Below are 15,046 nucleotides of genomic sequence, written 5' to 3'. Positions count from 1 at the left end.
TAAGATCAAATAAAAAGTTCTCTGTTGCTTTCTAAAAGTGACTTGTAGAGAAAATAATATTTGTATCTTTTCCCCAGGAGATTCCTAAAGAGATATTATAGCTTACCAGTTTTATAACCTAATGCATTAAAAAAATTTAAAAACAAATCCCTAATAAATGTTGATTCCTCTCAGTAAATACAAATTTATAGTTTCATGATACATCAATATTATTGTGTAATAAAAAATGAATGGAAAAAATAAAATAATGTTCTAGGTTTGAAGGAACTAAAGAAAGAATAGTGTAAATCCCCAGCTTCTTCTGTAGTTAAATGGCAAATATAAAATGCAGTGACAGAAAATCTGCCTTTTTTCTTCTAGATTTCGGATTCTTTTTCTGTAAATTTAGGTAGATGTTGTAATCTTTAACAGAGCTAAACAGATGAGCTTTTTCCCCCCTTGCATCTATTCTTTGCAAAGGAACTGAGTAGAGCACTAAGATTATTTGTTTTATTGCAACCAAATCAACAAAGTGTTGACGCTGAACCAACTTCATTTGGAGTTGTTTCTCAAAGTATTTGCTCTAATGGGGTTTCACCTGCCTTGTAAAATTACTAGTTTCCCACAAAGAGATTTCTTAATGTCCATTTTTGCAGACATGAAATTGGAGATAAGTACTATTCCCAGATGCTAAATACTCATACTATTATACTGCAGATCAATACTAGAGCAGAATTCTTAACAAATCGTGGTGTGATTCATGAGTTTATGGGTCAACAACAGAACGCAATGAGAGACTATCAAGCAGCAATTTCTCTAAACCCCACGTACTCACTGGCTTACTTTAATGCAGGAAATATCTACTTTCACCACAGGCAGTTTTCCCAGGTAATGTGAGTTTTCCTCAACATTTTCTTTTTGACCGTAAATGCTTTCTCTGCTACATATAGTTTCAAAATGCAATCCTTGTGCTTCCCTGGTGGCGCAGTGGTTGGGAGTCCGCATGCCGATGCAGGAAATATGGGTTTGTGCCCCGGTCCGGGAAGATCCCACATGCCGCAGAGCGGCTGGGCCCGTGAGCCATGGCCGCTGAGCCTGCGCGTCCGGAGCCTGTGCTCAGCAACGGGAGAGGCCACAACGGTGAGAGGCCTAAGTACAGCAAAAAAAAAAAAAAAAAAAAGCAATCCTTATATGTCAGGCTAATTTATTCATTAGCTCTTTAGAAATTTTTTTCTCTTTCATAAAATGTTTATAATTATTTATTAAATGTTTACACCTCTATGGATTTTTTTCTCCTCATTATCATCAGCCACTCAGCACTTGTCCAGTAAACATTGTTTTGGACTTCTCTGAGTGCCGGCAGTCGCCTTGCTATCCATTGTCACCAGCTTCTAGCCTGGAATCCTCTGCTCTTTGCCTCCACTTAGCCAAATCTCAGACTTCCTTCCAGACTCTCTTTCGTGATGTGATTATCTAACTCGTCTTAATTTCTACCTTTGCTAAGTTTCAGTCACATGAGCACTTGACTGGAGTAAGGAGATATGTGTGTTAGTTCTGGTTTTCATGACAACTTAATCTTTTTGGACCTCAATTCATAACAGCTGAAATGAAAGTGTTGGGTTATTAGATGATATTTTTTATATTTTAAATTTATTTTATTGGAACTGTAATGCATTGCATGACTCAAATGCTATTTTTTGTTTTTTTAAATCTATATTCACTCTTTTGTTCATCTTCAATTTTATTTTGTTCTTTGTCTTTTTGAGTCAGAAGCTTAATCCATTTATTGTCACCCTTTCATTTATATTGTGATAAATTGTTAAGGTTATGCCTTTTCCCCAAGTACTGTTTTCAGCAGTATCCCCTGTATTTTGGTCTTTAATGATTTTATTTTTGTTTTCCCAAAACATTGCACTTGAAATTTTATTTCTCCTTTGACTAAAGAATAAATTAATAGGGCACTTAAAATGTTCAAGAGGAAGGGCTTTTATACTTTCTAATATTGGAGTATAATTAATTAGTCTATATCCATACTTTTTAAAAAAATTTGTTTTATCTTGGACAGAGAAAGGTTTATTCAAGTATCCTATAATTAGTGTGGCCCTATATAGTTTTCTTTACATCTCTTGTAATTTCTGCTTTATGAAAATTGCTGCTATTTCATGTATAGATATTCATACATATTACATATGCATTGTGAATTGTAGTCTTCAGCATTACAAATGCTCTTCTTTGTTTCTCTTTGGAATAAATTCTCCTTTATCTCATGTGAAGATCTTGACCTCTGATTTCATTTGGTTTGCTTTTGCCCGATAGTCCTTTGTCCTTCCTTTTATTTTCAGTGTTTAGAATCTTTTGTTTTAGCTGTGTCTCTTTTATACAGCGTAGAGCTGGATTTTTAGTTTAGATGACAATTTGAAAATATTTATCTTTTAATAGGTGGATTATATCCCATTGACATTTTGGCACGGTCAATATGTTTGGTCTGAGTTCTGTTACTTTATATCATATTTTCTGTTTACATGTATTTAAAATATTTTATTCTGTGGTCTGTTTTATTTAAAAATTTCAGAGTTTTTCTAATATTTAGGAAGGTTTACAGTTTGCTTTAGTGATGACCTTTATAAAAATACCTTTGTACTCTTACTTCCTTCTTTCTTTAGTTCTCTTCTATGAAGAACAATAAAATGACCCTTTAATCTCTTCCTCCCTTATTTCTCCCTCTCATCTATTAGTCAGTTTTAGTTAATAGTATGGTCTTTTGAAAAATGTTTATATTTATATCCTTAAATACGCTTGAGCTTGTTCTGTCAGCTTGTCATGTCAGCTTGCTTTCCACTCTCTCTGTATTCTTCCATTTTGTTGTGTTTCATTATTCCTACACTGCCAGAAGATTTAATATTTGCATACTATTTTGTTACCTTTATTTCACGTTTAGTCTTAGTTCTTCAGTTAAATATATTTAATTCTCATCACCAGGCTTTTTGCCAAAGTTTCCCTCCTAACCAATCATTTCTTGGTGGTCTGAAGTTAGTCTTCTAGTAGAGTCCTGAGAAAGGGTTCACGAGAACAATATTCCTTGAATTGTTTCATGTTCACAGCTGTTAGCCTGCAGCCTTTATATCTTACGACAGCATGTCTGGGTTTAGAGTCCTTGACTCATTTTTTTCTTTCCTTGAGTGTTTTATAAGTGTTGTTTCACTATTTTTTTGGTGTTGCATATGTTGGTGTCAAAAGCCTGATGCCAACCTGATTTTCGTTATTGGTGACTTCTTTTTGTCAGGATAACCAAAGTTTTTATTTTATTTTACTTTATTTATTTTTTCAAGTGAAAAGTTTTTTTACTTAAAAAAAGGTATGTGTTAAAGTTAACCTTTTGGGGTCAAAGTTATCAAGTATAGAGTGTGCATTTTCAATAGATAGATTTCAGAAAATCTTTGTTGAATTCAGTGTAAATATTTTTCTCTGTTTCATTGTTTTGATTTTCTTCATTGGGGATGAATACTAATGAGTATAAATAGGACATCTTTTGACTCCTATATGCCAATTATTTTTTTCAAATGTTTTTTATCTTTTAACATCTGTTTCATTTTCTTTTGCATCTCCTAAATTTTTACTGTGTTTTCTATTATTCCCTTGTTGACCTTATGATCCAGGTTTCTTTAAAACTTTTTTTTTTAGTTCTGTCCCATTTCCGTGACGTATCTTCCTGGCCACCTCTTTTTCTAAGATCCTTTATTAAATAATAAATTATTTATTTCTTAAATGCAGTTTCTTCCTTAACAATTTTTTTCTAGTTTACTTTATAATGTTACATTATAATTTTTATCTACATTGTAGGAATACTTTTTTTCTGGTCTGTTTTTATGATCTTTCCAAAAATTAAGCTCTTACTTTTTTATCTTTGTTTTTTACAATGAAGGCAGGCAAATTACTTTTCTGTTCCTTATATTTGAATGAGATAATTTTTTTTTTTCCTGGACTAATAGCAGATTTTCTTGTGAGAGATACAGTGATAAGCCATGATAACTTTCCGAGTTGATCTACCACTGATGCTCTTGCACAGGACTTTATAATATGTCCTTTCTAGCCTAGCCTGGTTTGGGAAGGCTTCTACCACAAGCTCTGTGTTTCTCAGAACTTTTCACAGTCCTTCTTCTAAGATAACATTCTCATTTTAAAAAGTTGTTTTTATTGCTTGCATTTTCTGAGATCTGTAACCTCTGTATTCTCCTCTAACACCCGATACTGTCACCATACCCCTTAAAAATGATCTTTGGGGGCTTCTCTGGTGGCGCAGTGGTTGAGAGTCCGCCTGCCGATGCAGGGGACACGGGTTCGTGCCCCGGTCCGGGAAGATCCCACATGCCGCGGAGCGGCTGGGCCCGTGAGCCATGGCCGCTGAGCCTGTGCGTCCGGAGCCTGTGCTCCGCAACGGGAGAGGCCACAACAGTGAGAGGCCCGCGTACCGCAAAAAAACAAAAACAACAAAAAAATGATCTTTGGGGCACCTTTATCTACCAAGAGGCTAAAGTCCTTGTCTGTATTTTGCGGGAAAAGCTGAGCAGATATTTCCTGATTCCACTTAGTTCTTCATTCTTTTAATCTCCTTATATTTATAATGTACCTGCCATGTGCTAGGAATTAAGACCCTGAGGATACAGAGCTAAACAAGATAAGGAAGACTTCTTTTATGATGTAGCTTACATTTTATTGGAGGAAGAAATAGAAAATAAACAATATTAGTAGTGATAAACATCTAATACCATCTTATTTAAGCGTCATTATATCAGTACTAGCATATGTGTGGGACTATATGAGATAACCTGGGTGGATAGTATAGATGGAGAGAAGGGGTTTAAGGAGCAAGCCCTGGGGCAATACCAATGTTTAGAAGTGAAGCAGAGAGGAGACTCCAGAGTGTAGACCGAGTGGGGAGTATCCAGTCAGGATGTTGGGAAGGAAAGCAGGAGAGCATCATATCACCTCAAGAACAAAGTACTTTAAGAAGGGAAATGTGTCCTGTGTCAGATGCTGCTGAGAAGTCAAGGAAGGGGAGAATGGAGAAAATCATTGATGACTTTGGCAGGAACATTGTTGGAGTCGCAATGGCATCAGAGCCTTGAGCGGAAAGGGTTGTGGAGAAAATGGGAGGTGAAGAATTAGAGACAGTTCAACGAGTTGAAGAAATTCTTCTGTGAAGAGAAGTAGTGAAATGGGGGTGGTGGCTAGAGTGGAGTAGGGTGTTTGTATTTTTAATTTTTTAAAATATGAGGGATGCTGGTTCATGCTCCTGTGTTAATGAAAGGATCTAGTAGAAAGGGAGAAATTGTTGGTGCAGGGGAGAGTGGCAGGGATAATTAGGATCAAAATCTTTGAGGATTTGATGGGGCTAAAGTTTGGAAGTTCCAGGGGTGGCCTTTGAAGGGAGCAGGACACACTATCCATTATGTCATGAGGGAAGGCAGAGAGTTGGGGCACAGCTGGCTGTAGATACATAGATTTTGATAGTAGGTATTTCTCTTAAATGATTACATTTTTTCCATGGAATATGAGTACCAGTTACCAGTTAAGAGTGAGGGTGGACAGGTTAAAAGGGGGAGAGTATGGCTAGGAACTTTGAAGAGAAAAGAGAAAATGTGAAATAATTGTTTTAGAGAGCGGTAGGGTGAACGTTCTAGGGAAGTATAGTAGAACCACCAGACAACTTCAAGTTCTCATTTGAGGTTGTGGTTAAATTTAAAGTGAGATCCTGACTCCATGCTGCTTTGTATATAATTATTTCTATACAGATTCTGTACAGCTTTCTGTCACTCCACAATTGTTTCTGTGTGTTAGTCTCTTATCTCCTCATTCCAGTTAAGCTCTTTAATGCGAGGAATCACACTGCTTTCTCTTCTCTCCATATTTCCTTACTCAGAAAGCCCATCTATACCCATGGTTTATACTACATGTCAGCCTCCACCTTTCTTCTGAGCTCCTAACCCATATTTATCACCAGTTGCTAAAACTGGATGTTTTACAAGTGCATGAGAGCCAAAACTGAATTAATCTCTCTATCCTCTATGCCCTGTCCAGCTCTTCTTCGTATAACCCTGTCTCAATTCAAGATGTCATTCCATGGAGTCACCTGAGTAAAAATATTCACATCAATTGTAACTTTCTCTTCCTCAACTTCTTTATCTAATCAGTCATCTAATCCTGTCAAATTTCCTTCTTAGTTTTTTCTCACTTATGCCCTTTCCATTCTATGTCTACTGCCACTGCCTTAGTTTAGCTGTTTCCCAAGTTAGATCAGTTAGCTTGCTGACCCCTGTGATGAGGCTGGATGACATCAGTGGTGAAGCTAGCTGCTGGGACAGAGAATTATCAAAGGTATTATTATATAAGGCATGAATGAGATTGTCATAGCTCAGACCTCAGACAGGTGGGAGGCTAATGTTTTCCTAGGCTGATGGCCAGGGTCAGTTGCCTTAAACTTCCTCAAGCTCACACCACTCTCTGGCTGGGTCTTGGCAATGTTTCTCTGCATTGTAGAGTTAGTTAAGGAGCATTAGACAAACACAGTGCCCAGGGCAATTTTCTGTTTCTGTCAGTGTTTAAGGTCCACATGAGAGGGAGACCCTCACATTTAAACTTATTTGTCCTTAATCACTCTATGGACATCATGTATAAAACTATTTGGTTAGATCTAGAGTCTAGTTTGATCTTCGATTTTTTTTTTTTTTTAAGTATGGCTCTTTCTCCCCCAAGCTGGGGACACATCAGCTGGGCAAATATTTGATCTAAAATGTATTCTGCTCTCTGTCTTGATATACTGGATACTCGGGCTTTGCAGTATGTGCTCCCTTCAGAGACAAGCAGACTTTGAGAGTAGTTATTCAGCTATTTTGGTATGCTCTGTGCTTCTTTGTGGAGCAAATTCTTCTATTTCCTGTCCATCCTCCCCCTCCCCCTTTGTTTCTGATGTATGGAAAGAAGATTTAGGGCCAGGAGGAAGGGTCCCTCAACAGACCAGATAATCTCTAAAGGGTTAAAACATGTATGTGTTCTGGCTTCTTTTATGGTTGGTTAGTGACTTAATGGTTTTAAACCACAATTGGATGAGCTACATGCATGTGTCATGAATTACAGGCGACTTTTAAAAAATACCTGGATCTGCTTTCTAATTAATTACAGATATTAGAGCATTAGACCAATTGTTAAATCAAGGCCATCTATTGTGGTAGGCGTCTTTGGCCTCTAAATGCTTCATAGTTAATACCCCTGTTCTTCAAGTAACCTCATTAAATTTATAGGCTTTCATTTTCTAAGTAATATGTTTTCAAAGCTGTAATAGAAAGTTACGTTGTTCAAAGTTAACCATACTATTGTGTTTTACTAAGTTCATTTATTTTAGCTGAGGTAGGCATTTGCTCCTACCTGGTTGCAAGTCATGCTTTTGTGGTGTAGAATTGTGTAGCCTTTATTGATCATTTACTGGTGAATTAAAATGAAACAAATTAATTTTTGAAGGAAGTCTTGGCTCTGCTTCGAGTCATTCCCTTGCCTCATTTATAATGACTGTGAGTCCAGCCTCCTGTTCAGGAGTGAATTCTCTTTAATTTAAGATCTTCACAGAGGGATGTCAATTCTGCTGCCATCTTAAGGGATCCTTAAATTGCACTTAACTACAGCATAGAATAGCTCCCATTCTGGGATGAGATGGGTCACACCATCTTGATCTAATTGCTTCTAAAAATTCTCAGGCAGTAAAATTCATGGAGTATTACCTGAGGGCTATGACATCTCTCCATTTGTAGACACTGGCAAAAAAAATGATGTATCAATAATAATTGACTGAGTCCTTACTATATTCTGCATATTCTCAATATTTTACCTGTCAGCTCACTTAATCCTCATAGCAGCACTGAAAGTAGTGTTAGATTTGTTGCCTCCATTTTATAGATGAGAAAAATCGAGTCAGAGTGTTTTAGTTACTCACCCAAGGACATAGAGCTAATAAGTGGTAGAGCCAGGGTTTGAACCTAGAAATCTGGCCACCATGCTCTCAATGTTTCACTTCACCCACAATGGAAGTGAACTGAGGACACATCCCTGGGAAATATAAAGAAAAATAGTTCCATGAAGAAGACTGATAGAAAATGATCAGAGAGGTAGGGGAAAAACTAGGGAGACACCCTGTCTCAAGGACAGAGAGAGCTTTAAGAGGGAAGGAGAGACCAAGAGCATCCATGCCACAGAAATGCCATGGAAAGAAAGGACTAGAAAATGCCTACTGGGCTTGACGACATCTTCAGCCTTAGCAAGAGCAGACCTCACGGGTTAGGGGGAGGTAGATAGAACCCAGACTGTGCTGTACTGGGGAAAAGTTGAGTGGTAAGGAATTGGAGACGGCAAGCCATATTGTTAAAAATGACTTTTCCTTTAGGGAAGTTTTAAAGTAGGAGGCACATTTTCCATCCATCATAGAGTTAGAGAGGAGATTCCTACCTTGAGTAGTAGGGTGTCTAATCAGCATCTCAAGCTATGTGTGATGAAGGACCAGTTTTTTTTTAATTTTCTAACTTATTGTTGATCAAGACCCCAACACCAGTCGATGGACCACACTTTGGAGGGTCCCTTCCAGCTAGATGACGAGTTGTGAATCATCTAGAGTTTTTGATCTTCTTGACAAACTGATTTTAATCTTTGTCTTCCTTCCTTATAGCTTTTCATAGTATAACAGAGTTTTTAATCTCTTTTGGTAAGGTTTAGAACTTTATTTTTAAAATTCACTTCTCTCTTTAGCCCTTACTCTGCATTTACATGAAAAATGTTAATTTTTGAACTTATATTTCATCCTCCTGTGTGACCTTCTTTTCTAACTTATATTTTACTTTTTTCTAGTACTGTACAGGGATGTGAGATTTGTGTGCAGGGGGGAAGGGGGAGGTGGTAGTGGAACATTTCACCTCAACAGAGAGTATTTTATTTCTGACACTGTCTAAAACTGCTGACACATGGTGATAACAAAAAGAAGACCAACTATTGGTTGGTTTTATTATTGTCTTTTACATTCTCTACAAATGCTGGCACCTCCTTATCATCTGTATCTGGGATGAAATTCTTCCACTATCTCCTCAGTGTGCCACTGGCCTTAGTTTTATATTAAAAGTGTTTCAAGTTGCTGTATAGCTGCCAATTAAAATATATTCAGATTATCATTATCTTCACATTTTTATAGGCTAGTGACTACTTCTCAAAGGCTTTAAAGTTTGATCCAGAAAATGAATGTGCTACCATGAATCGAGCTATTGCAAATACAGTATTAAAGAGATATGAAGAAGCAAAAGAAGACTTTGCATATGTAGTTGAAAGCTGTCCATTTTGGGCTGCAGTATATTTTAACAGAGCATACTTCTACTGTTGTTTAAAGCAATATGAACTAGCTGAAGATGACCTAAGTAAAGGTATATTTTTTTGTAATTTTTTGACTAATATTATAATGGTTGATTTGTTTGTTTTTGATGACAAAAGAAGAAAATCATCAGGTCTACTTGCCTAGATAAACTAACATTAGAATTAGTGGTTTTATATATCATATCTTTAATGTAATCAGTATGAATTCCTTTATGTAATAACTTACAGTGTTGGTAAGCTAAGACATAGAAAATTATTAGGGAAACCATACATAAACATTACCAGCCTTTCAAAAAAGACATTGTACTGTGTTTTTCCAAGTTAATTTTCTTAGAGAGATTCAATGTTTTAAATTTAACTAAATAATTAGGTACATATGAGGAAAAATGTTTTCAAATAGGTAATACTAAAGTTCTTATATTATAAAATTTTTATTTAAAAAAGTGAGGCTTTTTGAGTGCTAGCATAAAACATATCTTGACATTTTTTTCTTTTACAGCTCTGTCTTTGAAACCTAATGATGCTCTAGTATATAATCTTAGAGCAAAAGTTCGTGGTAAAATAGGTCTGATTGAGGAAGCTGTGGCTGACTATAACCGAGCACTTGATCTTCAAGAACATGCCTCAGTGGTATGACTACATAGACCATGGATTCTGTAGTTGTTTACACAGCTGTTCTTCCAGAAATTGAAACATACTTGTTGCTTTAAAAAAAGTTTGCACTATCTTCATTGTTTTGTTCTTTATGTTTAGTCTTTTATATAATTCTTTTTTTTTTTTTTTTTTGCGGTACGCGGACCTCTTGCTGTTGTGGCTTCTCCCGTTGCTGAGCACAGGCTCTGGACGCGCAGGCTCAGCGGCCGTGGCTCATGGGCCCAGCCACTGTGCTGCATGTGGGATCTTCCCAGACCAGGGCACGAATCCGTGTCCCCTGCATCGGCAGGCGGACTCAACCACTGCACCACCAGGGAAGCCCATCTTTTATATAATTCTTTAATGCATTTTAGCAACACCTTTTTGTTATATATTAATTATAAAACTTTCAGATCATTTTCTGCAGATTTGGAACAACTCAATAACTGAATTTCTTCACAAGGTGTAGAATTTAAATGAGAACGTTTCTCAAGGGACATATTAACACAAAATATTTTCTTTAAGGTAAAATAATTCCTTTTAAAATAATACTGTGTGATTTTAGAAAAAGTCTCATTGACATTTTCATCAATACCTAAATGTAATCAACAGTATCCAGATTTTAAAAAAAATAGAGAGCTGATGACTATAAAGAAATTGAAGTCAAGCACATATCCTCTCTCCTCTTTTGAATGATATCTACACAGGTCTGTATTCTTCCTGCTACTCATGTTTTTCCAACAGATAAACATGTTCCTCTTTTTCGTGTTGCCTCCCTTCCAAAACAGCACATATAAAGATTCTGAGTGTCTGCTTTTCTTGAGATACCTCTGCCTCTTTAATGCATATGTCATAAAAGTATATAAAAAATCTGCATACACTTATAATTAGTGCATCATAGAACTTGACAAGTAGAAATACATTAAAACAGCTAAAATTTTTTTTTAAACATCTTTATTAGAGTATAATTGCTTTACAATGGTGTGTTAGTTTCTGCTTTATAACAAAGTGAATCAGCTATACATATACATATATCCCCATACCTACTCCCTCTTGTGTCTCCCTCCCACCTTCCTTATCCCACCCCTCTAGGTGGTCACAAAGCACGGAGCTGATCTCCCTGTGCTATGAGGCTGCTTCCCACTAGCTATCTATTTTACATTTGGTAGTGTATATATGTCCATGCCACTCTCTCATTTCGTCCCAGCTTACCCTTCCCCCTCCCCATGTCCTCAAGTCCATTCTCTACATCTGCGTCTTTATTCCTGTCCTGCCCCTAGGTTCTTCAGAACCATTTTTTTTTTTAGATTCCATATATATTTGTTAGCATACAGTATTTGTTTTTCTCTTTCTGACTTAACTTCTCTCTGTATGACAGACTCTAGGTCCATCCACCTCACTGCAAATAACTCATTTTCCTTTCTTTTTATGTCTGAGTAATATTCCATTCTATATATGTGCCACATCTTCTTTATCCATTCATCTGTTGATGGACACTTAAGTTGCTTCCGTGTCCTGGCTATTGTAAATAGAGCTGCAATGAACATTGTGGTACGTGACTCTTTTTGAATTATGGTTTTCTCAGGGTATATGACCAGTAGTGGGATTGCTGGGTCGTATGGTAAAAATTCTTAATAGGATATCTCTTTGGTGAACCAGAGAACCCCTTTCCTTTATCTCACTGATAGTAACAAGGTTTCCTGACTTGTAAACTCATTTAGATTTGCTTCACTCAGTTTATTTTCCTTCTTCGTTTCATTCTTCCAGTACATCTCCAGCTCCTCAGAGACTTGTTTTCACTGAGATGAGGCATTGTGAAAAAAAATACCCCTATCTACTCAGTTTCCTTTGTTTTCAGTTTGATGTACCAGATTTTCACAATACAAAGCTGATTTTTATTCGTAAGCCACTGTGGGGATGCTTCACACTCTTTCAGGATAGTTTTCTTAGCATGATATGTGGGTCCATGTGAGGACTGGGTCATGCCTAGTAAGTTATTTCAGTTGGTGATTCAGACACCTTTAATATGACTCTTCAGATCCTCTTATTCTCACTTGTCTCCAGAACCTTTAGTCCCAGCCCGGCCACAGATGAGATTCAGGCCAACCTCATGCACCCACAGACAGACCTTCATCTTGTGCTCCAGCCACACATCTCTCACCTACAGCGCTGGGCATCTCTTTTAAAGCTGAGGTGTCACTTGCTGCGATAGTGCCCAGCCATGTGCCCGGCAGATGTGCAGGGGACCCAAGTCCCTGTCAAATGAACTTTTGATGATGAGAGAAAGGAACTAGTAGATAGGCTCTTTTCCATCTCTTGGTGGAGTGTCCTGAGACACTTGGTTTATACAGCCTCCTGGAGGATGGTCCTTGGAGATTAAGCAATCAGTTCACACGTACTGGCGGCCAGCTTCGAGACGTATCTTGCACTGGTGCTTTTGGCTTTTGGCTTTTGGCTTCCCTGCTTTGCTTCCTTTTGTTACTGCTCCTGCTTTTTTGGGTTTGCACTTCTTGTTAAAGTCATTGCCCAGAAACATCTTCCTCTGGTTCTGCTTTCTGGGACAACCCATGCTAAGACAATTAGTAATTTAATATTTTTTTCCTGATTACATACAAATAACTTATAACAAGAGGCAGGAATGATACAAACCAGGGGCCATGATAGTGTAATGGAGCAAATCATATCTAACATGCCAAAATGCTACGTGACCCCGGGTCCACATCCCCTGGGTACCCACAGTTTCTGTCTGTACTGACCCCCAACCTCTTGCAAGAACCTACAACTTTCCACCTGAGGCCCTTCTCTTGGTCCACACATAGGCTAAGCCAGACCAGGCAAGGTATAGTGTTCTCTGCCTCACATTCATTGTCTCTACTTCTTTACCCATGTCTTATAAGGTAGCAGGTATCATTAGATGAGGAAACTGAGGCTCAGAAGGGTCCAGTTATATGATCAGTGTCACACAGCTAGTAAATGGTGGAGCTGAAAGTCAACCTCTATTCTAGTTTAAAAGCCTCTGCTCCTCCTGCCCCTTTTCACCTACAGAGAAATAAAACAAGATGAATTCAGTCTATTAAATAACCTTTATCGTGATGACATTAAAGCTCTCTGTCTGCCTAATGATTATTAGTGCAAAAGAGGGATTTCCAGTCTTTAACACTTCTTTTGTACTGGCATATATGTGTATTTATTTATGTCTATGTGTAAGTATCTATGTATCTAGCCTAGCCTTAGATAAATGCGTGATAGTAGTAAGATTATGTTGAGCTTTTAATTTGAAATGCAGTCAATGGGCAACATTTTACATTTTTATCTTTAATAATACAGATCAGATGGAAATGACAGTAGAAAGGTCAGTATGTAGGCAGTAAGAAAGGGAAGAAAAAGAAAACTTCACTTGCTAAAAATCTACTAAGTACCAGAAACTCACCTATGACTTGAGGACATTTTCATTTCACCATTATACTTGAGACAGTCTTATTATTCTCATTTTACAAAAGAAAAATATGAGGTACAGAAAGGTTAAATAATTGGTGTAAAGCACCCCGAGCATAATGATGTGATCCAAATGTAGTTTCATTTTTATTTATTCAATATATTTCTTTAAGTTGACTTGCTAGTATTAATTGACTCTACTTAGAGAGAAGGAATTTGTTAAAATAAATTCATAACTATTAATAAGTTTGTCCTTGTTCTACCTAAAGTAATCTTTTTATACCAGTGTTCCTCATATCACATTTTAGGAAACATTGTGCTCTATAGTGTCACTGCTAGATGGGTGTAGCTGGAAGAGAAATCACATTGAGGGAGGGAAAAATCATATAATGCCTCCTCAGTGAGCAAGAAGAGAAGTTGATTTGTGCCTGGACAGGCAGCTCAGAGCTAGAAGCAATATCCTTGAGCTGTGAGAGTCTCTGTCTACCTTCTTAGCATGTTGTAACAAGATCTCACTCCTAAAAGTTCTCCAGTGGCATAAAAATGTTTTGTTTGTCAATGCCTGAGAATCACTGATTTCCAAAAATAACAGGCACTTTGACCATCTACTCTGAGATCCCAATGTTCAACTTGTCTTCTTCTCTTCACCCATCTTTACCTGGCTAATTTATTCTCAGGAAGAGATATCTTCCTCTCCCTAGGAGGGTGGCTTAGGTCTTTTTCCTCTACACTTCCACATCACTGCTACCTACTCTTTTGGATTACCCTTCAAATCTGTATATCCTTGTTTAATGACTGTCTTCTGCACTAGACTAGAAACTTCGAGGGCAAGGATTAGGTCTATCCTGTTCACCATGGTATCACCAATGCTTGTCACAGTTCCTGGCACATAGCTTGTGCTTCATAAATATTTGATGTATTTACTTAAATAAAATGCAGGTCTGGACACTCATAATGCAGGACATTATGACCAACACACTACAGATATGTGTTTTACTATTCATTTCTCTGATAAAGTGAGCATCCTGTGAGATTCTAGGCACAGACTCTTCAAAGGTCAAAGCAATGACAGCACTCATCCTCAGTGCTATTCTTATTTAATATCTCCTGTGAGTAGAGAGGTTCTTAGCATCCACATAGCTTTCACAATGTCTAACTTACACACACACACACACACACACACACACACACACACACACACACACACACGGTACCCTTAGAACTATAAGATGAATACCTTAGAAAATGAAATTAGGAAAAACCAAGATGTAATGAATGAGATCAGTCTGCTGTAAAAATAACAAGTAGGTAGCTGTCAAGGTGATGAGGATGAAATGTCTGAAATCATGATGTGTTAACATCTCAGGCTAATCATTGTAATTTTTTATAATTGGATGTTGCTATGACATAATCAAGCTGTAACCCAATCAAGTATAGTGAATAAGAGACTATAACAAATTTTTAATTATTCCCCTTCAAAAAAAGAAATCTTGGGCTTCCCTGGTGGCACAGTGGATGGGAGTCTGCCTGCCAATGCAGGGGACACGAGTTCGTGCCCCAGTCCTGGAAGATCCCACATGCCGCGGAGTGGCTGGGC

General features: G+C 37.4%; 1 protein-coding gene across 1 annotated transcript in view; it reads left to right on the top strand.

The window, feature by feature from the left end:
* TTC6 (tetratricopeptide repeat domain 6) overlaps positions 1-10,017 on the top strand; it is a 217,405-nt gene extending 207,388 nt beyond the window's left edge. Inside the window, exons 30-32 of the mRNA XM_059055640.1 lie at positions 697-867; positions 9,206-9,431; positions 9,881-10,017. Coding sequence (XP_058911623.1) covers positions 697-867; positions 9,206-9,431; positions 9,881-10,017 — 534 coding nt within the window. The remainder of the gene's footprint in view (positions 1-696; positions 868-9,205; positions 9,432-9,880) is intronic.
* Positions 10,018-15,046: the final 5,029 nt, after the last annotated feature.

This window comes from Kogia breviceps, chromosome 3, assembly GCF_026419965.1.
Source record: "Kogia breviceps isolate mKogBre1 chromosome 3, mKogBre1 haplotype 1, whole genome shotgun sequence".
NCBI lineage: Eukaryota > Metazoa > Chordata > Mammalia > Artiodactyla > Physeteridae > Kogia > Kogia breviceps.
This window is presented reverse-complemented; position numbering and strand designations above follow the sequence as displayed.